Below are 25376 nucleotides of genomic sequence, written 5' to 3'. Positions count from 1 at the left end.
TCTCGCCCTCTTGTTGATGACTGTGCTATTTCCTAAGAAGGATGGACCTGGGGTTAACTACTGTTTCCTCCTGGACATTTACACTGATTTCAATTTTTAGACACTGCCACACTGCAACAAATATACACTTTATGGGACTACTCCAAGAAATACAATCCTTAAAACCTACTTCCAAAAACCCAGCTTTCACTCCTTAATTTGCTAAGCACCCCTGAAAGACTGGAGTCTGTGGGCTGTCTTCTTTCAGACCGTGCTTACAAGAGAGCTCCCGTACAGTCGGTACGTCTCTGCAAACTCTTCCCCCAAGTAATAGAGCTTTGGTGCCTGGACCCAAATTTCTGCTGAACGTTTTGGAAAAGGGAATAGAGGTAGTTTCACGCTCATCTTTAATTCCAAACTGTGATTTCCCAGAGACCCTATGCCTGGGCAGTACTGAGCAGGCAGCAGGTGACCTCATCCGGTGAAAAATGAAAGACCAGCCAGCTACTCGGCTGCTGTTCCCTTGACCCACTCCCAGTTTCGTCTGATGTTCCACATTTCACTATGCAAAATTTAAGAGATGCAAAACCATGAAGACTCACACAACAGACATCCACATACCCACCCCCCAAGCTTTTCCAAGAGAGTTCAAGTCTCCAGCCCGCCCCTCCCCAAAGGCCAGAGACAGTGGTTGTCTGTCATGAATCACACCAGTGTTTAGTATGCCCTGACTCCGTGTATATCACCACAGAGAATTGGGTTTTGCTGGCTTTTAGATTTTTTTTTTTTTTTTGCTCTTATTTAAAAATTGAAGTATAGTTGATTTACAATGTTTCAGGTATACATCAAAGTGATTCGGTTATATGTATATATCAATATCTTATTTTCCGGGGCGTGACTGTAGCCGGTACAGTGTCTTTGGTTTCCACGCCATTGATCCTTGTCAGCAGGGAGGCACCTGTTGACACATATATGGGTTTGCTGAGCCCTCTCTGTCTTTCTACACGTGTTTTTGTCAATATCCTGTAATTTTCTAAAGTCAACCATGTCCTATGCAAACAGGGAGTTTTATTTCTCCTTCCCTCCAGGGAGGAGCCTTAGACGCCCAGAGGTAGGACAGGATGGACGGGGTCCGTGGCCCGTGGGGTCTCCAGGCCAGGGTGGCTGCTGTGCTGGGGCCAGGGTTCAAGGGCGGGCGGGAGCAGGGGGCAGGAGAGGGCCAGCTGAGCAGGGTCCGGGCCCTGGGGGTGCCGCCCCTCATCCCTGCCCCTGGGGAGTGAAGGCCTGGGCTGTCGCTGCCTGTCCCGTCCCTGTGGGTCGGGGGCTGCACAGGGGGAGGGCCGTGGGCACAGAACCGGCTGAGGCCACAGTCATTTCCAATTCTGTCCTGTTTCCTGTCCTATGGGGCCCCACCTGACACCCTGACTGCGGGGCAGAAGCTGACAGCGAGTGGTGAGTTCATGTCCCCGGTCCCCAGCCACCTCGACCGCTGGGACTGGTCAGGGGCGCCTGGCACGGAGGGTCCACCCAGTCCCGTTGGCTTGGGCTCCGGCCCTTCCTGTCATGAGGACGGAAGGCAGGGGTGATGGATGGGAAAGTCTGCTGATTCCTGCCCTTCTGGACAGTCCTGGAGCCCGTGCCCCCGCCCCTCAGTCTGTACCCCCAGCCACTCCTAGACGGAGTTGGGGGGCAAATCTGGGGAGCACCCATCTGCTCCAGCTCCTCTGGGTGCAGAGGAGGAGTGGGACACCCCCCACCCCACCCCAGGCACGCACAGGCCTCCTCGGGAGCCAGAGCTGGAGGGGGACACCTGCACCAGGTGACATGGTGGAACCAGGCCGACAGCACAGGGAGGCTGGTGTGGTGCCCACGCAGGGCCTTATTCACGTTGCTCTGCTTTAGTGGGGTCTTAGTTCTGAGAAGTTACAGACCCCCGAGGGCCCTCCTTGCAGCAACTTGACCACGTGCCCAGCCTGCCGACCCCTCACCACGACCGGGTGTGGGGGGGGAGTCAGAGACCACACGGGGTGCCGTGCCCTGAGGACGTGCGCGACCTGAGTCGGTGACATGGAGGAGCCCCGAGAAGATGTCGTGCCAGCTGTTTCGGGACTTAGAGGAGCTGATTCGAAAGTTCACATGCAGAGCAACTAAGCGAGAACTGCTGGGAAAACCCTGTAAACGCGTGGAAGAGGGACTAGGCACGCCAGCTACAAGACACAGATAAAGGTTACACTAATGCTACCGTAATTACCAAAAGCCTTTCCAAGTCAGACAAAATCCTGGATTCCACTTTAAAAACTGGCTGATTCAACCACATGAAAATCAAGTATCTGCATGGGGGAAAATCCCTAATCAAACTCAAAGAAACTATGAAACTGGGGGAAATATTTACAGTTCTAATGCCCTTAATGGGTGAGGACTTTCTACAAATCAATTTCTTACAAGGCAAAAATATGAGAAATGATAAGGGAGACTTCACAAAAAAAAGGAAGGAATGATAAAATATGCTTGTTCACCTCGCTCCTAAGAGATGTGCACATTGGCACCAAATCAATGTCACCGTGTCCGTCTCACCTCAGCAGCGAGGTCACAGCTATGAGGGAAGGTCGAGGGATCTCAGAGGGTTCTGGTTGGGAGTCATCAGGTACCATGAACACACTGTTAAAGCTAAGAGCATGGAGGTGACAGACAGCATCCTCTACAGGTGGGAAGAGCATGAGCTTGGAGCCCTCCATTGGCCCTTGTGCATTTGCCAGATCAGAAAAACATCAGAAACTCATGAGTTCCATGAGTAAGGAACTTTAATAAAAGCATGATGAAAAGCAGCGACAAGTACAACCGTATCTAAATGTAAAACTGTCATTCTGCAAAAGACACAGTTAAGAGAATGAAAAAGCTACAGACTAGGAGAAAAGATTTGCTAATCGTATACCTAATGAAAGACTCGTGCAGAATAAGAAGCAAAGTGCTGGCGAGGACGTGGAGCAAAAGGAACTCCCATCCAGCACCGGTGGGGATGCATATGGCGCAGCCACCGTGGGAGACAGCTTGACCGTTTCTTACAAAACCGCACACATGTGCTCACCATGTGCTCAGCAATCATGCTCCTTCGGATTTACCCAAAGGACTTGAAAACATACATCCACGTAAAGCCTGCATGCAACCTTCACTGCTCTGCTCATGACCGTTAACAACTGGAAGCAACCAAGATGATCTTCAAAGAGGGAACGGAAAGACCGCGGGATTCCATGAAACGGACTACGATTCAGGGACACAAGGGAACCAGCTATTGATTCACTCAAAGCACGGGTGAGTCTTAGACTTGTTTTGCTAAGTGAAAGAATCCAGACCCACGTATGACTCCATTCACAGGACGTTCTGGAAAAGGCGCAACCCCGGGAGGATAAGGAGCAGTGGCTGCCGGGGCTGCGAGGCTGGGGGCTGATGCTGGAGCGCGGATGCGGCGGCCCCACCCTTGTGTGAAAACCCACGGGCCGTGCATCCCAGAGACTGAGCTGTTCTGTGTGCAAACTGAAAAAATAAAGAAAATCAAAGCTCATCACATGGTACACCTGGGATCTATGCGTTTCCTTACATGTACACTTTACCCATGAAAAATGTTTCACACTGAGGTGTCCTGAAGAGTTCACTGCTTTTTTGCCTTATTTCTTAAACACACCTGTTTTGTCATGAGGGTTTGTCAGACAATATGAAACCAAGAGCATTAGCATGAAACAAGCACCCCTGTGTGCCCTTCCCCAGGCAGCAAGCCCATTCCACGTGCTGGCAGCCTACTCCGTGTATGACACCGTGAGTAGCCCTGCGCCCAGGCCCTGCCCCTTCCAGGGGGTTCTACGCGATGGTAAGGATGCAGGCGCACAGGGTCACAAAGATGATGTAGGGGGCTCCCCAATCTTAGACTGAGTAGAAAGGCTGGGGTGCAGACTCCACGTTTCAGGACAGAAACAGCACCTAATTCCTGGGTTGATGAGACCTGCACTTGACGGGGCTGCCAGTTGCTCACCGCAGCAGAAAGGTTTTTTAACAATTAGCTCGAGGCCTAACAAGCATTGCTGTTGTCATGAAACTTGAGTTTTGATCCTGAAGATGCCACATTATTAATCAAAATCTTAGCAGGGATGAACGTTTCCAGTAACCCAGACTCCTGTGGGGCCCCAAGGGAGGTAGCCCCCACCCCATCTGCTCTTTCCAGAACATTCCCTCAAGGAACATCAGCTCCATGTCTGGCCTGCCGGTCCACAGCCCAGGACAGCCCTCAGGATTGGCTGTTGCCACGGCGATGGAATTCCCTCCCAAACCTCCCAGTGAACCATGAGGCCACAGGCAAGTGGCCCGCGGACATCAGCTTTCAGCCAGAAGGCTGGGTCCCTTCCCCTGCAGCGCCTGGCCGGACCACCCCCAGGGCCGTACGACAGGCCTGGCCCTGCAACCCCACTGAGGCCCCCTGCTGAAGACAGTGCCGCCAGGCCCAGGACGCTCCTCCTGCCCTGTGGCACCTGCAGCCAGCGCCCCTCCCAGGGCAGTGACCAGCACGGCCACAGCGGAGCCAGGGCGGCGCCCCAAGAGCTGCCCCAAGGCCGCGCACGTGCCTACAACCCCCTGACGTCTGTGTCCCCAGAACAGCTGGACACACAGGGGCCTCCAGAAGACAAGGTGACTGTGAGCACAGTGACCCCGAGGCCCCGGGAAGCCAGCGACGCGCCCCGCTGCTTCACGCTGGCCTTCCCGCGGTACGGTGCCCCCCTTGCACGGCACAAGGCCCTGACCCTGAAGGGCTTGGCCTGGCCTGCATTTGGGCCCCGGGAGGGCAGGCGCGCCATAAGCACCCCGCCAGCCAGAATGGTACCTAAAGGGGCCACCCGGGCCAGTCCAGAATTCTGGCCCAAGGCCAGGCGGGCCCTCTCAGAGCCGCACATGACCAGCTGGGGCCTAGACATGCCCCACAAGGACACTTCGGTGACCTGAGGTGGCTCTGGGAGCAACAGGCCACCTCCACCGAGGGGGTGGCAGGGGCAGGTGGGCCGACCGCACCCCCATACACCTAAGGAGGCAGGGCTGGCCCGATGGCAGAGCCCACGCAGCCATCTGGGCCCCACGAGGCAGAGCAGAGGGCACTCTGGGCGGGCTGGACCCAACAGGCTGCACCCTTGCCTTTGCCAAAGTCAGTTACTGCCTTTCAGGGTCCCCAAAACTCAGGAGATACGACCCCAGCCGGAGTCCAAATGAGCTCCCCGCCCCCAGAGCCCTTCCCTATGAAAGCCTCCCTCCCAGAGGAAGGGACACCCTTTGTCTTAGTTTCCCCCTTTGCTGGTTGAAGGTGAATAGTTTCCTGTGTTACGTGCTAGACTGGCCCATTCTTGCAGCACCCAGGGGGTCTCTGCAGGACGCACCCAGGGCCCCCAGAGACAGAGGGGCCACCAGCAGGACCAAGCTGAGGCTCCCACATGCCTCCTGGGGGGCCACATGCACAACGGCCTCCTGGACTCAGCCGAACACCAGGGTCAAGCCCATCAGGTACTCTACAGTGACTCAGCACGTGCCCAGTGAGCCAGTATGGGGCTGAGGAGAGTGATAGCCGGGGGGCCAGCGGCATCAGTTCACGACAGTCTGTGCAAGGTGTCCCCGCAGACCCATGGTCCCTCCGTCACCTACCTGGGCGGGCCAGAGCGTCCTTCCCTGCATCCTCCCTGCTGGTGCCTCTTCCACGCCTGTCGCCTGTGCCTCAGTCGGGAGAGCAGGCCCTGCAGCTCAGGCAGCCCAGGCCACGCCCATGGGGCGGGCGGGCCTAGCTTGCTCGCCTTGTGCTGCCGGCTCTTGTGCTCCAGCTTGTAGAAGGCATCCTCCACGCCCTGGCAAGAGGGGGCCAGCTCGTTGGGGAGACCACTGCCTTGGCCTCAAGTGGAACCCCAGCCCCTTCCTCACCCCGCCCTGCAAACGTGGAGCTGGGCCCTGCCCGTCTTGATCCCCAGGGCCACCCTGTTGGGAGGCTTGTCCTCAGTAACTCCCCCATGGCCTCCTGGGGGGTTGGGCCGATTGGGACCTCCTTGCTGCTCTGGGGGTACAGGGGTTGGGGCCCCAGGGTCACCGCTCCAGCCTGGTCAGGGCAGCTCTCTCTGGGGACCTCCACATCCCCTGGGAGCTGTGTTGGCCCAGACCCGGACACTGGCCTCCCTCGCTGTCCTGACGTCCAGGGAGACTTACAGCGTGAGGGGCTGCTGGGCAACAGGGGTCCCAGAGGGTCCTGGAGCTGGAGCCAGAGCCAGAGCGGCTGCCCTGCGTCGAGGGAGAAGGGGCAGTGAGAGCTGCCCCTGGGCGGGGCGGGGGGTAGCTCCGGCTTACCTGGCACTTCCTGGCCGAAGTCTCCATGTAGGGGATGCCATAGCTGCGGGCCAGGTCCTGGGCCTGCCAACACTCCACGGTACACGTGGCCAGGTCACACTTGTTCCCCAACAGCACCCTGGGCATGTCGTCCGATTCCTTCAACCACTCAATCTGCTCCCTGCAAGGGGGAAGGTGTGAGTTGGCCGGTGGGCTGTGGGCTCGGCTGCACCCGGGACACGCAGAGAGCGGACGGGAGGCCCCCAAGGGTTGCCAGGCAGCTCACCTGTTCTGGCGGATGTCCTCAAAGGATCTGGCCCTTGAAGGACTTGGCGTCGTTGACGGCAAACAGATGAAGCCCTCCCAGGTGCACGTGTACTGGGCCCGCACGGCGCTGTACTCCTCCCGGCCCACCGTGTCCAGCATGCCCAGCAGGTGGACCACTTGCTTCCGGTGGGAGTCCTGGGGAGGACACTGCTTAGAGACAGCCGGCCCTCTAGGGATGGGACCCTCCCTCGCTCCTCTCATGCCCAATGAGAGGACCAATGACAAGGAGACCCCTCCTGCAGTGTGGGTGGGAGACAAGCCCGTGTCAGGAGCTGGGCTGGGGACGGGAGCCGGGCTGGCTCACCTCTATGGTGGGAAAGTACTCATCCACAGAGTGGTTCTGGATGAGCTGGATGGTCAGGGCACTCTTCCCCACGCCTCTGGCACCCACCACCGTGAGCTCATACTCCGTCATCAGTCCTCGAGGGACCGCAGCACAAGGCACTGCAGTGGTCTCCTGTCCCGTCCGCCAAGGAAGCCTCACACACCACGGCCAGACTACGCAGGGCACACCCACTGAGTTCCCTGCGCCAGCATGCCCAGGCCTGGCCTGCCCTCTGTGCCCAGACAGGTAGCAGGGGCCCCAGCCAGAAGGGTGGCCCAGACGCTCATCTGTGGCACCTCCAGCCCAGAGGTGGGGGCGGGGGGGTCGGTCCTACCTCCAGCTGCACTTAATGACTGTGTGAGAGAAGCAGGGAGCCGGCCCCCTCAAACACAGGGCAGACAGCTGAGAGCATCTCCCAAGCAAGCACCTGAATTAGAAGCTGCTGGGTAGGCAAAAGGCCTGAACTGGAGGTGCCGCGGGCTGAGGGTACCAGTGTCCCCACGAGAACAGGCCTTGCCACAGTGGAGGGCACAGCAGTGTGCCGGGACTGGCAAGTGGCAGCTGACAAGCAGCTCCAGCCACCCCCCACCTGGCATGCTGGTGCATCTGACAAGTATTCACCGAGTGCCTGCTGCACACCAGGTGCTGCTCCAGGCAGAGGGTGACAGGCAGACAGAAAGAATCCCTGCCCTGGCAGGATGGGGCTCTGCTCCACGGAAAAGATCTACATAAAGGGGAAATAAAGGGAAACCCACGAGGCCCCAATGCCAGAAGAAGTTTGGAAAACATAAGGCAGGTGAGGAGGTGGGCAGGCGGGGGCCAGAGCTCCAGGAAGCAGAAGGTGATCACAGGAAAAGACTCAAAGGAGGTGTGGGGACAGGGGACAGGTAAGAAAGGAAAAGGGCCTGGGGCCAACGCTCCTAGCTGGGGTGTCCCCATCTTGTGATGCTTAAAGAAGGGGGTCCCTTGCAGGGTCAGTGGGCAGTGACTTTCTAAACTCCAGGTTCACCTGGTGTGTGTGATGGCCATGCAGGGCCCGAGCTCTTCGCAGGGGCCCATGGGGCTCTGGCGGGTGGGAGACCTGCCTTGCCCCATGGTCACGGGCGGGCCTCCTCTCGGGGGCACCCAGCACACTTGTGGGGTCCCGGAAGACAGGGCCAGGGACACACAGCCAGAGGGGCTGGCCTGGTGAGGCAGAGCGGAGCACCTCTGCCCGTGTCTCACCTGCGCCCCCGTGTGCCTGGCGAGGACAGTAGGCACCTCGCCCGGCCCGGCTCCTGCAGCCCCTGAGGACATCTAGAGGCCAACTCCTGGACTGGCCTGGAAAGCTGAAGTGATTCAAGCTACTTAAGAATGAAAAGAGAAAGAGAGAACTGCAAAACGTTCCTGTTATAGCCAAGCGTCCTTTTGTTCTGAGAGAGAAGCGAACCCAGGCTCCCGGCTCTGTGGTCCTCCGTTTACTGAGCACTTCCCGGGGCGGCCCTGCGGGGCTGCAGGTGAAGCTGGGGAGCTGTGCTCCCTTCCCAGGGGTAGGCAGGAAGGACGTGGAGTCAGAGCTGCAATCCTCCCCACTCAGCCCCACTGCACACCGCGAGGGCCTGCTAGGTACCAAGTGCGTTGTGGTGGTCTCTGATTTTGCTAACACCCCGAGCAGACTGTGCTCCTGTTTACAGAAAAAGAATCTGAGGTGTGGAGAGGGCACTTCACCTATCCCAGGTCAGTCTCAAAGTTCTTGGTAGAGCTTGGGAGTTACCTAACAACTGTGATACCTCAGGCTGTGAAGCCCAGTGAAAAAAGGCTTATTTCGGTCTAATGCTCCTTGCTAACTCTGGCAGTGCTAAACATGACATGGCATGCCGGTCTGCTCTCCCCAACTCCTAGACCAAGGAGGCTCTGAATTAGCGTTAGCTCACAATCAACAGGTGAGAGGGAGGCCCCCGATTTTGTGAAAACGCAGGGAGAGAACAGTGCAAATAATTTATTTCCGTCACTCCGCGTTTGAGGCTCACTTGCACCAACTGCACAATCCCGGGCCAACAGTCTGCCGGGGCTCAGAGCCCGATCGGGACCCAGGCTGGTCTGGGTTTCATCTCGCGACTTCCGACGGCACCAGCGGGTCGGCCTGGCTCAGGGCGAGCTGGTCCTTCTTCTCCTTCTGCAAGACCTGCTCCTCCCACAGCGCCTGGTCCACCTGATCGTCGGTGAGCACCACGGGCTTGAACTTCTCGTCGAAGAGCCGCTCGTTGGCCTCCGAGTGCAGCTGGTGGGGCCCGACGACGCGCAAATGTGCCGGCAGGTGCAGAAACTCGTCGTCGTTGATGTCGCAGTCGCGCATCCGGGTCCCCAGCACCCACCAGCGGCCCACGAAGCCCACATCCAGGATCCGGTCCGGGAAGTCGACCCAGCGGGGCTGCAGGTAGCGGCAGCGAGCCTGGTAGAGGCTGGCCTGGGCGTCGAAGGGCGCCTCGTACATCAGCGAGCAGAGACCCAGGCTCACGTGGCGCAGGCAGCCGCGACCCCGCAGCCAGAGCAGCCGTTGCACGAACGCCTCCGAGTCGCGGTTGCGCGTGGCGGGCGCCAGCAGCAAGAGGGTCCCCGACGCGTCGAGCAGCGCCTCCTCAAAGGCCGCCTCGCTCGGCGCGAGGGCGCAGCAGGCCGCCGCGCCACCCAGCAGCCCCACGTACACGGCCGCCCGCACGGGTCGGGCCCTCGCCGCCGCCGCCGCGTCCCCGCAGGCCTCAGCGTAGTCCCGGAGCAGCGCGCGGGCCCAGGCGCCTGAGGGGAGAGAAGGGCGATGAGGGCGGTGCGGCCGCTGCGGCCGCCCACCCCGCCGCCTCCCGCCGCTACTCACCCAACCGTGCCCACACGCCGGGCTTTGCGGCCGCAGTGTCACCGGTCTCTCCGCGGCTTCGGGGCCAAAATCTCTTCAGAACGGCCGCCGCCATTGTCTTCCGGCTTTGCGTCCTCACTCCGAAGAGAAACGCCAGGTAGGCGAAGCAGAAGGCCCGGGGAGTCTCTTCTGCGCAAGCGTCAACACTGCCGGAAGTGGATTCCCATCGGAAGAAGGTAGAATACGGACCGATGCCGGATGTTCCTGTCAGATCGGAGTACGGTCGTCTGAGGCTGGCAGGCGGGTTGCGCAGGCGCAGAGAGCCCGGGCCCCGCCGGTTGAGGTAGCCGAAGGTGAGGGGGCCGTGGGTGCACCTGTGGGGCAGGAGCGGCGAGTTCACGCCCCGGTGGGTGCGGTTAGCCGCCAGACCGGGCTCGGGGCTGAGGCTAGCCTCCAGGAGGGGCCCCGAGAGAGGTCGGGGGCGGGCCTGATGGGCCTCTGTCCTCAGAGCGGGATGCGGTGACGGCCCTGAGCGACCATGGCAGCGGCAGACGAGCTAGCCTTCCACGGTGAGTGCATCCGCGACCGGGCCCGACTCCTGCCCCCTCCGCTGGCCTGAACCTCCCATCCAGGTTCCAACTCAGATCTAACCCGAACCCCAGTCAGCTGTGAACCCCGGCCCAGGCATGAAACCCATCCCTAACTCGAATCCCGCTCCCGCCCTAAACTCAGGCCTCAAACCCGAGCCTCTACCTCATTCCAGGATCAGCCCTCAATTGCGGGCCCCTGTTAGAAGGGAGGGGACACACCTCTTTCCCACTCACCAGAGTTGAGGAAGACGTGCCCTGAATTGGGGGTGAACACCCAGGTGGTTACGGTTAGCGTTGGCCCCCAGATGAGCAGTGGGCAAAACCAGATTGTTTTGTTTGTTTTTGATAAATCTATTTATTTATGGCTAGGTTGGGTCTTCGTTGCTGTGCGCGGGCTTTCTCTAGTTGCGGCGAGCGGGGGCTACTCTTCGGTGGAGGGCGCAGGCGTCTCATTGCGGCGGCTTCTCTTGTTGCAGAGCACGGGCTCTAGGCGCGTGGGCTTCAGTAGTTGGGGCGTATGGGCTCAGTAGTTGTGGCTCGCGGGCTCTAGAGCGCAGGCTCAGCGGTTGTGGCGCACAGGCATAGTTGCTCCGCGGCACGTGGGATCTCCCCATACCAGGGATCGAACCATGTCCCCTGCATTGTCAGGCGGATTCTTAACCACTGCGCCACCAGGGAAGCCCCGAAACCGAATTGTCTTGACTCCCAAATATGCCTGTGTCCCGTACGCCTTCTTGACAGAGTTCGAGGAAGCTACTAATCTGCTGGCCCAGACCGTAAATGAGGCCACCACCAGAGGTGATCAGCTGGTTCCCCAGCAGCACGTGGCTGTGGCCATGGACTCAGGTGGCAGCTACGGAGCTGGGGACGAGGTGGAGGAGAGTGACAAGACCGCGGTGAGTCCCCTAAGTCCCCGTGCCCTGCCCCTTGTCCCAACCACCCACCCCTGCCACCCCCCAAGCGCTGAAAGCCTTCACTGTGCAGCTCCTACAGGAGGAGAAGCAGCAGCCTGGTTTCTGGACCTTTAGCTACTATCAGAGCTTCTTTGACGTGGACACCTCACAGGTCAGGCCGGGAAAGCTGGTGGGATGGGACTTGGAGTCACGCTTGGGGTTCAGCCACTAGTCACTGAGCACTTCTTGTGCACCAGGCCCTGGGCAAGTGCTGGCAATATGCACCTGGGAGAACAAGAGCTCCTACCCAGGCTGGTAGGTGTGACTGTGTGTGCTGCAAGGATGTGGCGTGACCAGGACTCTTGGGAACATGGGGGACGCAAGTGATATGGTGGGTTAGGGAAGGGCCCACTGGAGGAGGTGAGGAATTTGCTGAGACTTAAGAGGAGAAGGTAGACCTAGCCAGGAAGAGTGGAGGGAAGCATAAGTATGTTCCAGGCACAGGGAACGGCACATGCGGAGGACCAAAGGTGAGAGAAAGCACACACTACTGCAGAGGCTACCTGTCACTCAGGCTGGAGAGTGAGGTGGGGGACTGGCGGAGAGAAGCCAGATCACCAAGGGCCTCGTGAGCTATGTTAAGGAGTCTGGGTTTTATCCTAAGGGTGCTGGGGAGTCATGGAAGGGTTTAGAGCAGGAGAGGCTTGAGTAGCATGGAACATGGATCGGAGGCCCCAGGCCAGGGTGGGACATGGTAATAAACCAGGGCTGCGGAGTAGGGAACACGTTGGGAGAGATGGGGGAAGGAGAACACCCAGGACTAGGACTTGTTGACGACTGTTAATGGGGTGGGGGGAGAGAGCCAAAAGGGGAGTCCGGGGCAGCCAAGCTGGAGGCGGAGGAAGCAAAGAAGAAGATGGCAGGCCCTGAAGCGTCCTTCAGAGTGGTGGGACACTGGGATACTGAGTGAGGGCTGCCCGGGGAAGGGGCGGGCTCCAGCCCATAAGAAGACAGGAGCCCCTGAGGAGCTTGACCCCTTTCCTCCTGGGTGGTGAAGAGCCCCAGGCGGGCTTCCATCCTAGGCCCCGGCCTTGCCCCCCAGGTCCTGGACCGGATCAAAGGCTCGCTGCTGCCCCGGCCCGGCCACAACTTTGTACGGCACCATCTGCGGAATCGGCCAGACCTGTACGGTGAGTGAGGTTGTGCATTCAGTTCATTCGATTGTTCATTGGGCAAATGTGGACTGAGTGCCAGGCCCCAGTATACAGCTGAGAACAAAGCAGAATCACTCATGGAGAGCGTGAAACTTACACTCTGTTCAGGGAGATAGAGCCAAATGAGGCTGCAGAGGGCGTTGGGGCTAGGGAGAGAAGCACAGGGTTTAGAGGATGGGAATTGTGATTTCGCACGGGCTGGTCAGGGAAGACCCCTCTGAGGAGGGTGAGAGAATGAGCCTGGTTGGTGTCAGTGCGGGGTGTGGGGAGGCCCCGGGGAAGAACATTACAGAAGTGGGATGTGGTGGAAACAGGCCTGCACTGCAGGGCAGCACTGTCATTGGACTGGAGTGAGCTGCCAGGAGGCCACAGAGGTGACAGGACAGATTACACAGGCCTCCTATGCTGTGGTGAGAAGGGATCTTCGTTAAGTGTCCTTAGGTGCTCTGGGCCCGGGGCGGGGGTGGAGTGGGGGGGAGGGCAGAAGCTGGGAGACCAGGGAGGAGGCGACTGCTGAGGTCCAGCGTGGGATGATGGGCCTGGCCTGGGGTGGAGAGCACCGGGTGTTGGATTCTGGCATACGTCAAAGATGAAGCCAACACGTCAGATGTGGGGTGGAAGGAGAGGAGATAAGGAGGCTCCAGAGTTTTTGGCTGGACTACCAGAAAGCGGGAGTTGCTATTTACTGATGCGGAAAGGCGTGCGACTCGAGGGGAAAGGGTGTGTGTGGTGGGGTGGAGTGGGAACGTTGAATAGGAGCTGCAGGTTCAGGGCAGAGGCCCAGACTTGAGACACTTGGGAGTCGTTGGCGTAGAGGTGGCATAAGGCCCTGAGGCTGAACGAGATCACACAAGGGGTGAATGAATGCAGAGAAGAGGTTTGAAGACTGGGCCCCGGGCCGGCTCCCCACTGTTAAAGAGCTCAGGGAGCCAGAAAGGTTGAGGAGCTGCCAGTGAGATGAGACAAAAGCAAAAACGTAAAGTCCTGGGAACCACACGGAGAGTGTTTCCAGAAGGAGGGCGTCAGCTATGTCAAAGGCCATCGATGAGTGCTGGGTGCCAGCACTGGATTCAGCTGCCAGTTTGTTGCTGGTGTGACGCCGGGTCGATGAATCGGGCCGATGGGGGGTGGAGGGGGGTGGAGGCAGCCCGGAGCTTGGGAAGAGGCTGGGACAAGATGGGACAAGTCACCTGTCCTGGGAGGTCCCACCCTGGGACCCTGAGCATGCCCCGCCCGCAGGCCCCTTCTGGATCTGTGCCACACTGGCCTTCGTCTTGGCCGTCACCGGCAACCTGACCCTGGTGCTGGCCCAGAGGAGGGACCCCTCCATCCACTACAGCCCCCAGTTCCACAAAGGTAAGCGAAGTGGGCAAGGCCTGGTACCGGGCGGGGCGGGGGGGAGGCGGTGCCGCGGCCCAGGGGCGATTACCTGCCTTGCCCGCAGTGACCGTGGCCGGCACCGCCATCTACTGCTACGCGTGGCTCGTGCCGCTGGCACTGTGGGGCTTCCTGCAGTGGCGCAAGGGTGTCCGGGAGCGCATGGGGCCTTACACCTTCCTGGAGACGGTGTGCGTCTATGGCTACTCCCTCTTTGTCTTCATCCCCACTGTGGTGAGTGGGGCTCAGGGATGGGTGGGCCCCCGGCACCACGGGGACAACCTGGTAGCAGCTGCCTGTGTCATCCCCAGGTCCTGTGGCTCATCCCTGTCCCATGGCTGCAGTGGCTCTCTGGGGCCCTGGCCCTGGCCCTGTCAGCCACGGGCCTGGTGTTCACCCTCTGGCCCGTCGTCCGTGAGGACACCCGGTTGGCGGCTGTGCTGCTGCTCTCCGTGGTGGTGCTGCTCCACGCCCTCCTGGCCACGGGCTGTAAGGTACCGGGCTGGGGTGGGCACAGGCTGGGCCTGGGGAGGGGGGGTTGGCTTGCTGGCTCTGATGCTGACCCAGGGCTCTCTCGGTTCAGTTTTACTTCTTCCAGCCGCTACCTCTGGAGCCCGCGGCACCTCCCCACCAGGCCACATCTCAGCCCCCAACCGTACTATTGTCACCGCCCCCGCCAAGGTCCGCAGCAGCCTAGGAAGACTGGAGCCCGCAGGTGAGGAACTGTTTCCAGCTGTGGCTGAGGGGGTCTCCGGCCCCCATCCCAAGGTTAGAAGTCATGGGGCCACTCCTAGGAGTTTCTCTCTTTCAGGCCCAACGTAAGGGGGTGCCTCTGCCTGCCCTGCCCCCCAGACGGTGACTGAAGGCTCCCCTGAGACCTCGAGATGATTTTGCTACTTTCCAGACTTTTCTTACAAAGCAAACACTTTTATTTTCTATGCAAAGGTGATTCAAAGAATTTATATAAAGGCGGGAGAGGGGCAGAGCAGGGAGCTTCCAGGGCAGCCATTGCCCCACAGGCCACCTGCCAGGATGGGCGGGCAGCACAGGGGGCCACCCCAGCCTCGGCTGTGCCTGCTCTTCCTGGGGGGCCCAGTTAGTGGGCCTTGGGCCTAGCCTGAGCTCCACCACATCCGAGTTTGGGGGTGTTAGAAACGGGGAGCAGAAGTAGAAGAAAACTGCCTGTGCTGAAACATACATTTCCTTGTTTATTAGTTTTTTTTTTTTCTTCTTTTTTTTGGAGGTCCCTGCAAGGCCCCTTCCCAGGCTGGGGAGGGACCAAAATGCCATCATAGTAGTAGGGACTGGAGCATCTACAAATACTGAAGGGGATACAGGCCTAACGTTAGCTACAAGGAAAAAGGATGCCTTCCACGACAGACCCTTGAGGTTTCTGTGTCTGCTCAAGCGGCTGACAGTGACCCTTCCCCCCAGGGCCCACGAGGCCACCTGTTCTAGCTCTTGGTGTGGGTGTGGGACCTGCAGGGGCTCAGGGACAGGACAGCAGCAAGTGGCAGGGGCCGAGGACGGAGGGCCTTCCCGACAGCCGGGGGGGTTGTACATTCAAGTGTGAGGTGAACCCTTTGGTGGGAGGGGGCCAAGGGGCTCCAGAGGCCCGGCCCCGCCCCATCCTGAAGACTCGGCAGGGCTGCCCCTCGCCACTGAGCCTCTGAGTCGGGGAGAGGGGCTGCTGGCTCGGCCCGGCCGGCCTGATGTCTCGGAGGGTCTGTGGATTGACACTGGTTCTTTTCGTAAAAAAATAAAATTAAAAAAAGCAGCATGTCACGCCCATTGTGACCAAGGCCTGGTAGTTGAAGGGGAGGCCCCGCCTGGCCAGGACTGCCTTTCCACTGGAGACAGGCAGGGGGCAGGCCTGAGGGGCTGGGGGATGGCGGGGGGGTAGGGGGGGCGCGGGCGGCAGCTGCTCCCCTCCCTCCCTGCCAGGCCTGCAGCTGTCAGGCGCGGACACACCTGTTACAGAAGATTTCAAACCCAGGTCAGGGTGGAGAGGGCAGGAGCAGGTAACAGGGCTCCCACGACACGATTGTGTGTAAAGTATGGCAGCGACACGCGCTCAGGGCCAAGATGTGGGCGGGCAGCGGGCTGGGGGCGGCGGCAACATCGTGTAAAAAAGTGTTCAAGTTCCCATAGCAAAGAGGGCTGTGAGCGGGTGTTTGGGCTTCTCCGGTACAAGGGTGAGAGCCACCCGGGTGGAGGGGGGGTGGGCAGGGTCTTCATTTGGTTTCCTGGTGCTGTCAGTCCGTTCCACGCCAGAGGGCCCTAGCTCCCGTAGTGCATGGTGTTGGTTGGGATGGACATGGGCGAGGCCATCGAGATGGCGGGGCCGCCCATGGTGAACTGGCTGTTGACCGCGTAGTGGGCGCTGGAGCTTCCGCCGCTGCTGCCCTGGGTGCCGGAGGACCCTGTGGGGTGGGGTGTGGGCACTGAGGAGCCAGCTCTGCCCCCTCGCCCGCCCAGACCCACGGCAGAGTCAGAGAGAGAGAGCGCAGGCGAGAGGGCAGGCGGGCGCCCGGCGGTGGGCACCCTCACACCCGCGGGACCCTGCTCCCCCCGCCCACCGTTACCTTGGACAATCCCCGTGCTCATTATGGAGCCCATCCGGGAGTGGGTGTGATTGACAATCCCCGTGTTGGCTGCGCAGCAAGAGGAAGGAAGGAAGGAAAGGAGATGGCGTCACCGCCCCCAGCCCGCCCGGCCCACGTGCCCGGCGTAGTGGGTGCTCACACTCAGATGTGGGGAGTGTCGGCGCGGTGCTGGCAGAGCGAGGCAGAGAGGAACGGCGCGGGGGACCTCAGCCCCCGGGAAGAAGAAAAGGGGGTGAGGCCGAAGGCCTGAGCTTGCCCCAGCGCACCCACCCCCCGTGCGCTCACCTAAAGGAATCAGGTTGTTGTGCCCCACGCTGGAGCCACCGGCGATAACACTGCTCAGGTCGTAGGCGGTCGGCATCCCTGTGCCGGGGAGCGACATGTCAGGGGCGGGGGACAGTGTCCTGGGCAGGGATTCGAGGGGCCAGAACTGCCAGCGTTTACTCAGGAAGCACCGGCAGGTGTGTCCAGGAAGTGACACTGGCACCTGCCCCACCCACACGCGGGCCTGCTCACCAGCCACGGCCATCCCGCTGCTGAGGTTGTAGGTGCTGCCGGTGTTCCACATGTTCTCCGAAGGGGACGTGTAGTGGGAGCCAGGCGGCGGGGAGGGCGTCGTGCCTGTGTATCTGTGGCAGAGACGGACCGGTCGACGGGGCTGAGGGGCTGCAGGCGAGGAGGGGCATGCCCCCTCCCACCGCGTGCAGGCCAAGGGCCCATCCTACCTGAAGAAGGGGTTTTTCAGATCCAGGAGGTTACTGGATTTGGAGCCTGTCTGGTCTACCTGGGCCACAATACTGATGTCGTAGCTCTGTCTGTAGAGAAGGCAGGAGGGGCCGGCCGTGAGCCGGCTGCATGGATGGACTGGAGCCCTGCCTCCCCCAGCCCCGGCCAGCAGCTCACACCTTTTGTTGGCAATAAGCAGACATGTCCCTGAGAGCGTGTCCCCGGCCTTGGCGAACAGTGGTGACTGGAACAGGCACCGGACCTGGTACCAGTGGGTCAGGGGCTCCGTCGGGGCCGTGGACAGCCACACAGTCATTCTGCCAAGCAGGAAGAGGCATGCGTTTGCCCGGGCTGCAGCCCCCACCTTGTGCACCCTGAGCTCTCCCCAGGCATCTGTGCCCCGCCACCCAGGGGTCCCCTGGGGCCCTGGAGCCGAGACAGGTTGGCTGTCCAGGAAGTTAACACACAGACCCACAGCTATGGGGCACCCACTCACCCTGACATACATGCCAAGAGACACAGTCAGGTCCCGTGAAGAACAGTCACTCAGAACAGGGTAGACACCCACCCCGCCACAACAGCCTACTGCTTGAAGGCCAGCGCCTGCTGCCTTTGGAAGAAACAGTGGAACCCAGAGGAGTCGGATCCTGCCCGTGCAGCCCCCAGTTCATCATCTGAGCCAGCCAGGCCTGGGCTTCCCAACTGCAGGCAAGTCCCTGGGGCCAGGGGCAGGGGCCACCTGCTCTGCCCTGTTACACTCACATGGAGCCAATGAAAGCGACGTCAAACCAGAAGGCCAGACCGTGAACCAGCCCGGAATGCAGCATGTGGAATTTGAATGGGATTTCTATCCTGAAAGGCAAAGGGCAGTGATTGCTGGGGAAGCTAGCTGAACAGGGGCTGCCAGGAGAGAAGAGGGGTACTCGGGTGTTGAGTCTTGAGGGCCCTGCCCGCCTGCCCTGGGGAGGAGAATTCTGCCTGAGGGAGCCGGCTGTGGCCTTGACCTCCCGCAGGAGCCAGACCCAGGAGGACAGGGCATGGGTGCCAGTACCTGTGCAAATCTCCTTCTTTGGCTTCTAAGAAGTTCACCGTGTACTTGACAGACTTGGCCATCAGGATCCGGATGTCAAATGTGTCCTGGGAGAGATCAGAGGTGTGACCTGACTTCAGGCACGGGGTGAAGTCCTGAGTCTGGCCACGGTGTCTAGGCCACTCAGCTAAAACCAGTTTGCCCTTCTCAGACATGCTGGGGGGAGGGGGAATTGGTACAACACAATGGAGGGAAATTAGGTGACAGCTCGCAAAATGACAACCATTCATCTGCATTAAAGACCTGGCAGTTCCACTTCTGGGATTTTAACCTACAGGTCTATGTGCGCATGTACAAACTTACACATGGAGTTACAGATTGCCTAGAGCAGCGACACGCTGGAAACCATCTAATGAAGCAAGTAATGGCCCAACAATAAAAGATTATGTACATGAAAAAGAATGAAGAGGCTGTTTATGATGGGGAAAGATCTCTAAGGTAAACTGTTAAACAAGTTCACAAAAAAAAAAAAAAAAGAAAAAGTTAGAGAACTGTGCACTGACGTCCACTCCCAGCCATGACGGAGATTTCTTATCAGACTAACACTGCTGCCAAGAACTATACGAACTGAATAAAAAACAAAGGAAAAAAACCCCAGTTGTCTGAAATCACTGGAGAGCGACCACAGCAGCCACAGCTTTGGGGCCAAGATCCTAGAGAGAGGAGAGATGCTTTTCGGTCTGTGCCTTTCCCCTTGGGACGGGGCCTTTCAGCAGCCTCCCTGGGTGGGGAAAGCAAAATGGGGGTTCGGGATTACCAAGGCAGCTAGCACTCAAGGGGCCAAGATGCTAAAGAAAACGGAAATGTGGAAATTTGAGGTGGACAGTCTGCACGTGATTTCACTTCGTGGCATTTGCCAATTCCTGAGCTACATGTGGGATGGGGGTAGGGAGATCAAGCAGAAAGCTACTTCTATGAGATTAAAAAGCTAATGAAAGGTTCAGCACCATGCTGGTGTTCGGAGTATGGAACAAGGGGCCCTGTGAACCACCAGGCTCACCAAGACCATGAAGACTATGCCCTAAAGCAGCGGTTCTCAAAATGTCCCTTCCAGAGCACCCTCAAGGTCAAAACTATTTTCATGATATAACACTGTTTTCTGCCCTTTTCATTCATTCACTCACCTGTGATACCACAACGGATTGAATGCAGAAGCAGAATTCCAACTGTCTTCTGCTAAGCCAGCCATTAAAAAGATTTGCAAATTTAAAATGTCGCTAATTCTTGCTGGAAAGTTTTGCAATATAGTTTTCTTTTTAAAAATGCTATTTATGTTAACACGTAATGGGTTTTTATTGTTATCCTTAAATTAACTAATGTGTATTTTTAAATTTCTTGGGTTTTTAATGTCAATAGATATTGACGGTACATCAATCAATACGATGCACACAAAACTTCTTTGGGATCCTACATTTTTGAGAATGTAAAAGGGTCCTGAGACGAAAATGTCTGAGAACTGCTGCCTTACAGGGAAACCGGGCGATATGCCAGTTAAGCAGAGTCTGAAAAGCAACCTCCAAATGTCTTAAATGCCTCATAGGACCAAGGTAATCTGTCATTATGGCTTCTTGCCTGAACAAAAACGAATCCTTGGAAAGAAAAACATCATCCAGAGCCTCTATAATTTTTCATTCTGGCATTCAATGACCAGGCATACCAAGAGACAGAACCAAAGTACCAAAAACCAGGAGAAGAAAAAACAGAAATACACTTACCACCTATCCAGATACTAAAAGTGATCAGAGACTTAGAATTAACATGTTTAAGGAAAAAAGGTGAACAAATTTCACAGAGAACTGAAATAATAAAAAAAAATAAGCAAAATGAAACTCTAGAACTGAAATTTTAGAAAACCAGGGGGGAGGAGGAGTTGGATGGGCAGTCAAAAGGAACTACAAACTTCTAGTTATAAGATAAGTACTAGGGATGGAATGTACACCATGATAAATATAATTACCTCTGCTGTACGTTATACATGCAAGTTGTTAGGAGAGTAAATCCTAAAAGTTCACATCACACAAAAATTTTTTTTTTCCAAAAACAACAAAAAAAATTCAGATTAGACATACTGATGAGAGGATTGGAACTGGGAGATGGATAAGGAGAAAACATGAAAATTATGCAATTGGGATAGAAAAGTATAAGTATAGAAAAGAGTATAAGAATCATCTGAGAACTGGTGAAAAGGTCTAATGTATACGTAATCAGAGTTCCAAAAGAAGAAAGAGAATGGGACAGAGGTAGTGTTTAAAGAGATGCTGGGCTTCCCTGGTGGCGCAGCGGTTGAGTCCTCCTGCCAATGCAGGGGACATGGGTTCGAGCCCTGGTCTGGGAAGATCCCACATGCCACGGAGCAACTAAGCCCATGTGCTACAACTACTGAGCCCGCGAGCCACAACTGCTGAAACCCTGTGCACCTAGAGTCCGTGGTCTGCAACAAGAGAAGCCAGCACACCGCAATGAAGAGTAGCCCCCGCTCACTGCAACTACAGAAAGCCCGCGCGCAGCAACAAAGATCCAACGCAGCCAAAAATAAATAAATAAATTTTTTAAAAAAAGAGAGAGAGAGATGCTGCCCTAGAGTCTCCCAAAACTAGTGAAAGACAATCAAGGGGGATAAATAATATATACCTTATTAAAACAAAAGAAAGCAAGAAAAGAGTTAAAAAGAAACAACAGGATAAATAGAAAAATAGTAAAATGATAGATTTATAGCCATAAAGACCTGTAATCACATTAAATATAAATGGTCTAAATATTCTAATTAAAAGACAAAAACCTGTCAATCTGGTTAAAAAACAAAACCCAAATATATGATATTTACATGAGGTAAACCTTAAGTAATAGGTTATAAAAAGGCTGAAAGAAGAAGGATGAAAAGTATGTATCCTATAAAGATTAACCAAAGAAAGCCTGAGTAGCTAAACTATTGTCAGAAAAAAATAGACTGTAAGGACTTCCGTGGTGGTACGGTGGTTAAGAATCTGCCTGCCAGCGCAGCAAACACGGGTTCGAGCCCTGGGCCAGAAAGATCCCACATGCCGCAGAGCAACTAAGCCCGTGCGCCACAACTACTGAGCCCGTGCGCTCTAGAGCCTGTGCTCTGCAACAAGAGAAGCCACCGCAATGAGAAGCCCACGCACCGCAACGAAGAGTAGCCCCCACTCGCTGCAACTAGAGAAAGCCCGCACACAGCAACAAAGACCCAACGCAGCCATAAGTAAATAAATAAATAAACTAAAAAAAAAAAAAAAGACTGTAAGGCAAGAAGTACTACTAGAGATAAGAAAAGACACTTGTTATAGTGACAAAAGGATCAATCCAACAGGAAGATATAAAAATAATCCTAAAGCTGAATGCACCTAATAACAATAATGTCAAAAAAAATAAGGCAAAAACTACCAGAACTAAATGGAAAAATAAATCTACAATCAGTAATAGATAGGAGAAGCAGACCAAAAAAAACAGTAGAGAGAGAGAAGATTTGACCAACATGATTAAGAAATGTGACCGAACTGATATTAATATAACAATGTACACAACAAGTGATTGGTATACATTTTTCTCAAGAACAGAGGGAACATAAACCAAGAGAGACCACATACTGGGCATAAAGCAGCTCTCAACAAATTTCAAAGGACCAAAATCATACAGTGTATATCCTCCAAACACAGACAAACTAAGACAGAACAATATGTTGATTATGCTATACTTTGAAAGGAAAAAAGGTTAAATATATGTATATTTGTATACGCACATTTAGATATAAGACTTCTAGAAAAATACACAACAAAGACTGTTTGCCTATAGGAAAAATAACTGTGTGGCTGGAGATGGACGTAGGGAGGCTTTCCACTTTTATACTTTTTTGATTTTTGAACCATGGGTCTATACATCAGTTCAAAAATCTCAATAATTAAAATCAATCAAATAAAATCAGTTCACCAAGGATCAATTCGTCTAATGACTGTAAACACGTTACTGCATGCTTACTATGCGCTAAGCACTCTACATGCATTGCTACTTAATTCCCAACATCCCTGTGTGAGAGCTCCGTGCAGGGGCAGAAGCTCAGATAGCAACGGTGGCCTGCCTAGTGCTGCACAGCTTGCATAAGGCCTTACAGGAAAGCCCATGCCCCTCTCTTGTCACCCCAGAGGAGGGCCATGCCCAGTGCTACTGTGGTAGTGAGTGCCCTGGGTGCCCCCACTCACCACTACAGGCTGCCGGAAATACTCGTCCACCGCAGCACCTCGAAGAGCTGACAGGTCCACTCCATGGAAGGATGGCTGGTACCTGCAGAAAGCCCCCGCCCCCCATGGCAAGGTCACCAGCAGCAGGACACAGTTGGGGCAGCCTGCCTTCTCTCCCAGCTGGCCCTCATCCAGCCCAAGTCTTTTCGGTCCTACTGAGGATAAGGAATAAGAGAAAGGTGGGGCCATCCCTGAGAAGGCAGGACACCCAGGGGCACACTCACCAGAAGTTGGCCTTGGTGAACTGCTCCATGTAGAGCTGTTCATCCGTGAAGGGTGCGAGGTGGACATCACCAATGGTGGGGAACATGTTTCCTGGGAGTGGGGGCAGGGAGGGGTGCTGGCGTCAGGGTGGGACATTCAGCAGGACCTGGCAGAGCCTCCAAAGGGCCCCAGGACCCCAGCTCTGGGCCTTCCCAGCCTCTCACTCATCATTCACTCATTCATGCACTCAGGCAATGAAGAGATACTGAGCACCTACTCTGCCAGCGGCCACTGAATACTTGACGCACACCTCCTCACTAAACCTGTACAGCTAGCCAGGGAGGCAGGGGGGCCTGGCCTCAAGTCCCATTACAAGGGCTGGGAGACAGGAAAGCACCTGCCAGAGCCTCAGGGGTAAGTAAGCAGTGCCTGGGGTGTGGCCAGGCCTCCAGGGGCCCTGCTCCGTCAGCCAGACCGTGTCTCTTGGAAAGGTGTGCAACAGGGAAGGCAAAGGAAAGTGCTGTGGACAGAGCAAGGGTGAGCCCCAGGCTATGGCATCACGGGCCCCAGCTGAATCCCCACCGCAGGACTGCCCAGGCTCTGGCAGGCAGGGTGGACTACTTGCATGGCCTGAAATGGGAGGGGGACTCAAGGAACAGACAGATGAGTCAGAGCCAGTGGCAAGGAGAGCCAGGGCTCAGGAGGCCCCGCCTACTTCTAGAGTCTAGGGCCCCAAGTCACCTGGCCTCCAGATGTGGGCCTCCCTCCCTCCTCTTATTCCAGAGAAGAGTCCCTGAGGTGCTGGGAATCTGCCTTCTCAAGCCTTCCTTCAGCTGTAGCCACTGGGGTGGGGAAGGGAGGGGCTCACTGGCCCAGAGGCCACAAGCCAGGCCCCCTGCCCAGGAGGAGCCCATCAGCCCCCCGGGAGCATCATGGAAAAGCGCCCCCAGCCCCGAAGGCACCTAAAACTGTGCAGCTGCGGGGAGGGTTCCCTTAATCCCCCAAAAGAGCTTCCTGAGATGGAATGAAGCCATACTCATGCAGGCTGAAGGGGAAGAGGTTAGCCCCAGGCCTCATCCCGGACAGGCTGCTTGACCAGTGGGATGAGTATGCAGCTGCCCACTGGAGCCTGACTCCTGTCTGTCCTTCCGTCCCATAAGGAGGAGCCCACATCCTGCTGGGGCTGCTGCTCCCCACCACCCCCGACTCCCACCACCCCCAATTCCCCCCCACCCTACCCCCCGGCTAGCTTGGCCCATCAACAGGGCAGAGCATGAGAGCAGGTCTAGGACAAGCCTTGGGGCAGCCTGGCTTCCCACACACCTGGATCGCAGGACAGAGCTGTGGGGAATGGCAGCCACCTCCTACCTCCCACCTCTCGGAGTGGAGCCTGAGGCAGGTCCTTCCCCACAGACCAACTCCTCCCCTGCCCTCCATGGGGCCGCAAGTGCACGGACCTCCTGTGCTCTGCCCTGGCGGGGGTCGTCTTATACCGCACGCACACACACACACACAGCCCCTTTCCTGTACAGAAATACTCAGAACGTGCCCAGAACTGAGCAGAGAAACGGACACACTGGCAGATGTTCAGGGCCACGCACAGACCAGACCACCAGTGACACAGATGAGCAGGTGTCAACAGTGACCCAATGACCCCAGAGCACAGACAGGCAGGTAGTGACACAGACAGGAGACCACAGCCATCAGCTGCCCCCCAACACACAACCCCCCTCCCTCTCTCTCTCTCTCTCTCTCTCTCTCTCTCTCACACACACCCCCACCCCCACACCCCATGGTGATGAGTGCAGGAGTCTGTCAGGCTGAGGGCAGGGTCTACAACGCTAGGAATGAAGACGACAGGGCAGTTCCTCGGGGAAGGTGCCGGCCACAGAACGTGTCCTGCTCCGACCACAGCCCAGCCAGACACTGTCCCCCATGGGCCATGAGATGCCAGAGGCAGCCCAGTGGCTCTCTGCGGGCCTGAGGGAAGCCCCTCCGTACCCTGACCGAGCAGACCAGGCAAGTGGACACGTGGCCTCGTTTGGGGCCCAGCCAGCTGAGGTCAGGTCTGGGTAGGGAGTGGGGATGAAGGCCCAGATGCCCTCTGTACCCCAGGCCGCCAGCTCAGGCCAGTGGGGAGCTGAACCACACCCGTGCTGACTAAGCGGCAGCCAGGGGCTCTCTGAAGGGGCCCCCAGGTGCGCACCCCTGGCCTCGGGCCCAGGGAACGCCCACCCAGGCAGTGGCCCGCACCGGCAGGGACACTCACCCCCAGGCCTCAGGTACTTCTTGGCGTGGAGGTAGCTCTCGAGCATGCGCTCGTTGAAGAGCATGTAGCCCATGGGCTCCGAGATGATGATGTCCACCTGCTCGGGGAGCGAGACCTCTTCCACCTTCCCGGGGATGACCACGATGCGGTCCGTGAGGTTGTTACTTTTCACCAAGACCTGAGGACGGGTGAGCCACAGGGGTCACGGGGGTCCTCGCGGGGGAGGGCCTCCGTCCACACTCAGCCACCAGATTCCCCTCTGCCTCCCTGTTGGGTCGCCCCTCCTGCAGCTCCGCAGCCTCCTGATGTCACCTTGGGGACGAGGACAAGTAGGCCTTGCTACAGCCGCCAAAG

General features: G+C 57.1%; 4 protein-coding genes across 11 annotated transcripts in view; 1 reads left to right on the top strand and 3 right to left on the bottom strand.

Moving 5' to 3' along the window:
* Positions 1-8794, bottom strand: part of LOC116751649 — a 42941-nt gene extending 34147 nt beyond the window's left edge. Inside the window, exons 1-4 of one of the 2 annotated variants that reach the window (XR_004349310.1) lie at positions 8195-8794; positions 6605-6780; positions 6202-6499; positions 5653-5849 (exon numbers count right to left, since the gene is read on the bottom strand). Coding sequence is in view for 1 of the 2 variants with exons in the window: in XM_032627828.1 (XP_032483719.1) it covers positions 5653-5849; positions 6340-6499; positions 6605-6780; positions 8195-8266 (605 nt within the window). In the remaining variant the exon portion in view is untranslated. The remainder of the gene's footprint in view (positions 1-5652; positions 5850-6201; positions 6500-6604; positions 6781-8194) is intronic. The other variant, XM_032627828.1, reaches the window with a different exon arrangement.
* TIMM29 (translocase of inner mitochondrial membrane 29) lies at positions 6654-9981 on the bottom strand. Of its 2 annotated transcripts, XR_004349311.1 has the most exons (3): positions 9822-9944; positions 8980-9745; positions 6654-6780 (listed from the first exon to the last, which is right to left on the bottom strand). XR_004349311.1 is itself a non-coding variant. In XM_032627829.1 (2 exons), exons 1-2 carry the CDS (start codon positions 9913-9915, stop codon positions 9057-9059), a joined length of 783 nt encoding a protein of 260 aa, XP_032483720.1. In that variant the 5' UTR covers positions 9916-9981; the 3' UTR covers positions 8934-9056. The 2 variants fall into 2 exon arrangements, 1 of the variants encoding a protein (XP_032483720.1); XM_032627829.1 differs by lacking the exon at positions 6654-6780 and having other exon boundaries at positions 8934-9745; positions 9822-9981.
* A 79-nt stretch (positions 9982-10060) lies between these two features.
* YIPF2 (Yip1 domain family member 2) lies at positions 10061-15654 on the top strand. Of its 4 annotated transcripts, none has more exons than XM_032627038.1 (10): positions 10061-10153; positions 10309-10369; positions 11132-11286; positions 11375-11455; positions 12386-12473; positions 13737-13853; positions 13942-14108; positions 14186-14368; positions 14458-14589; positions 14686-15654. In XM_032627038.1, the coding sequence occupies exons 2-9, from the start codon at positions 10339-10341 to the stop codon at positions 14569-14571; spliced, it is 936 nt and encodes a 311-aa protein (XP_032482929.1). In that variant the 5' UTR covers positions 10061-10153; positions 10309-10338; the 3' UTR covers positions 14572-14589; positions 14686-15654. The 4 variants fall into 4 exon arrangements, with proteins under 4 accessions (XP_032482929.1, XP_032482928.1, XP_032482930.1 ...); XM_032627040.1 differs by having other exon boundaries at positions 10105-10143; positions 14686-15651; XM_032627037.1 differs by having other exon boundaries at positions 10061-10369.
* The window catches only part of CARM1 (coactivator associated arginine methyltransferase 1), a 41128-nt gene continuing 30841 nt past the window's right edge, over positions 15090-25376 (bottom strand). Inside the window, exons 6-16 of one of the 3 annotated variants that reach the window (XM_032627035.1) lie at positions 25023-25200; positions 22774-22864; positions 22511-22592; positions 18258-18343; positions 17969-18058; positions 17386-17523; positions 17206-17295; positions 16997-17109; positions 16766-16843; positions 16460-16528; positions 15090-16297 (exon numbers count right to left, since the gene is read on the bottom strand). In XM_032627035.1, the coding sequence (XP_032482926.1) occupies positions 16155-16297; positions 16460-16528; positions 16766-16843; positions 16997-17109; positions 17206-17295; positions 17386-17523; positions 17969-18058; positions 18258-18343; positions 22511-22592; positions 22774-22864; positions 25023-25200 (1158 nt within the window). In that variant the 3' untranslated portion in view covers positions 15090-16154. Of the gene's footprint in view, positions 16529-16765; positions 16844-16996; positions 17110-17205; positions 17296-17385; positions 17524-17968; positions 18059-18257; positions 18344-22510; positions 22593-22773; positions 22865-25022; positions 25201-25376 lie in introns of all 3 variants that reach the window. The other 2 variants (XM_032627033.1, XM_032627036.1) reach the window with 2 other exon arrangements.

The sequence above is a fragment of the Phocoena sinus genome, chromosome 3, assembly GCF_008692025.1.
Source record: "Phocoena sinus isolate mPhoSin1 chromosome 3, mPhoSin1.pri, whole genome shotgun sequence".
Classification (NCBI taxonomy): domain Eukaryota; kingdom Metazoa; phylum Chordata; class Mammalia; order Artiodactyla; family Phocoenidae; genus Phocoena; species Phocoena sinus.
The sequence above is the reverse complement of the archived record's forward strand: the minus strand, read 5'-3'. Positions and strand labels throughout refer to the sequence as shown.

What these genes read in the sequence shown, in the direction of transcription:
- TIMM29 (XM_032627829.1), bottom strand. Translation starts at nt 9,915, where the DNA reads ATGGCGGCGGCCGTTCTGAAGAGATTTTGGCCCCGAAGCCGCGGAGAG. An exon ending in CGGCGTGTGGGCACGGTTGG is followed by an intron (nt 9,746 to 9,821) that starts GTGAGTAGCGGC and finishes CTCTCCCCTCAG; the next exon opens with GCGCCTGGGCCCGCGCGCTG.
- YIPF2 (XM_032627038.1), top strand. Translation starts at nt 10,339, where the DNA reads ATGGCAGCGGCAGACGAGCTAGCCTTCCACG. An exon ending in AGACGAGCTAGCCTTCCACG is followed by an intron (nt 10,370 to 11,131) that starts GTGAGTGCATCC and finishes CCTTCTTGACAG; the next exon opens with AGTTCGAGGAAGCTACTAAT. An exon ending in TTGTCTTCATCCCCACTGTG is followed by an intron (nt 14,109 to 14,185) that starts GTGAGTGGGGCT and finishes TGTCATCCCCAG; the next exon opens with GTCCTGTGGCTCATCCCTGT.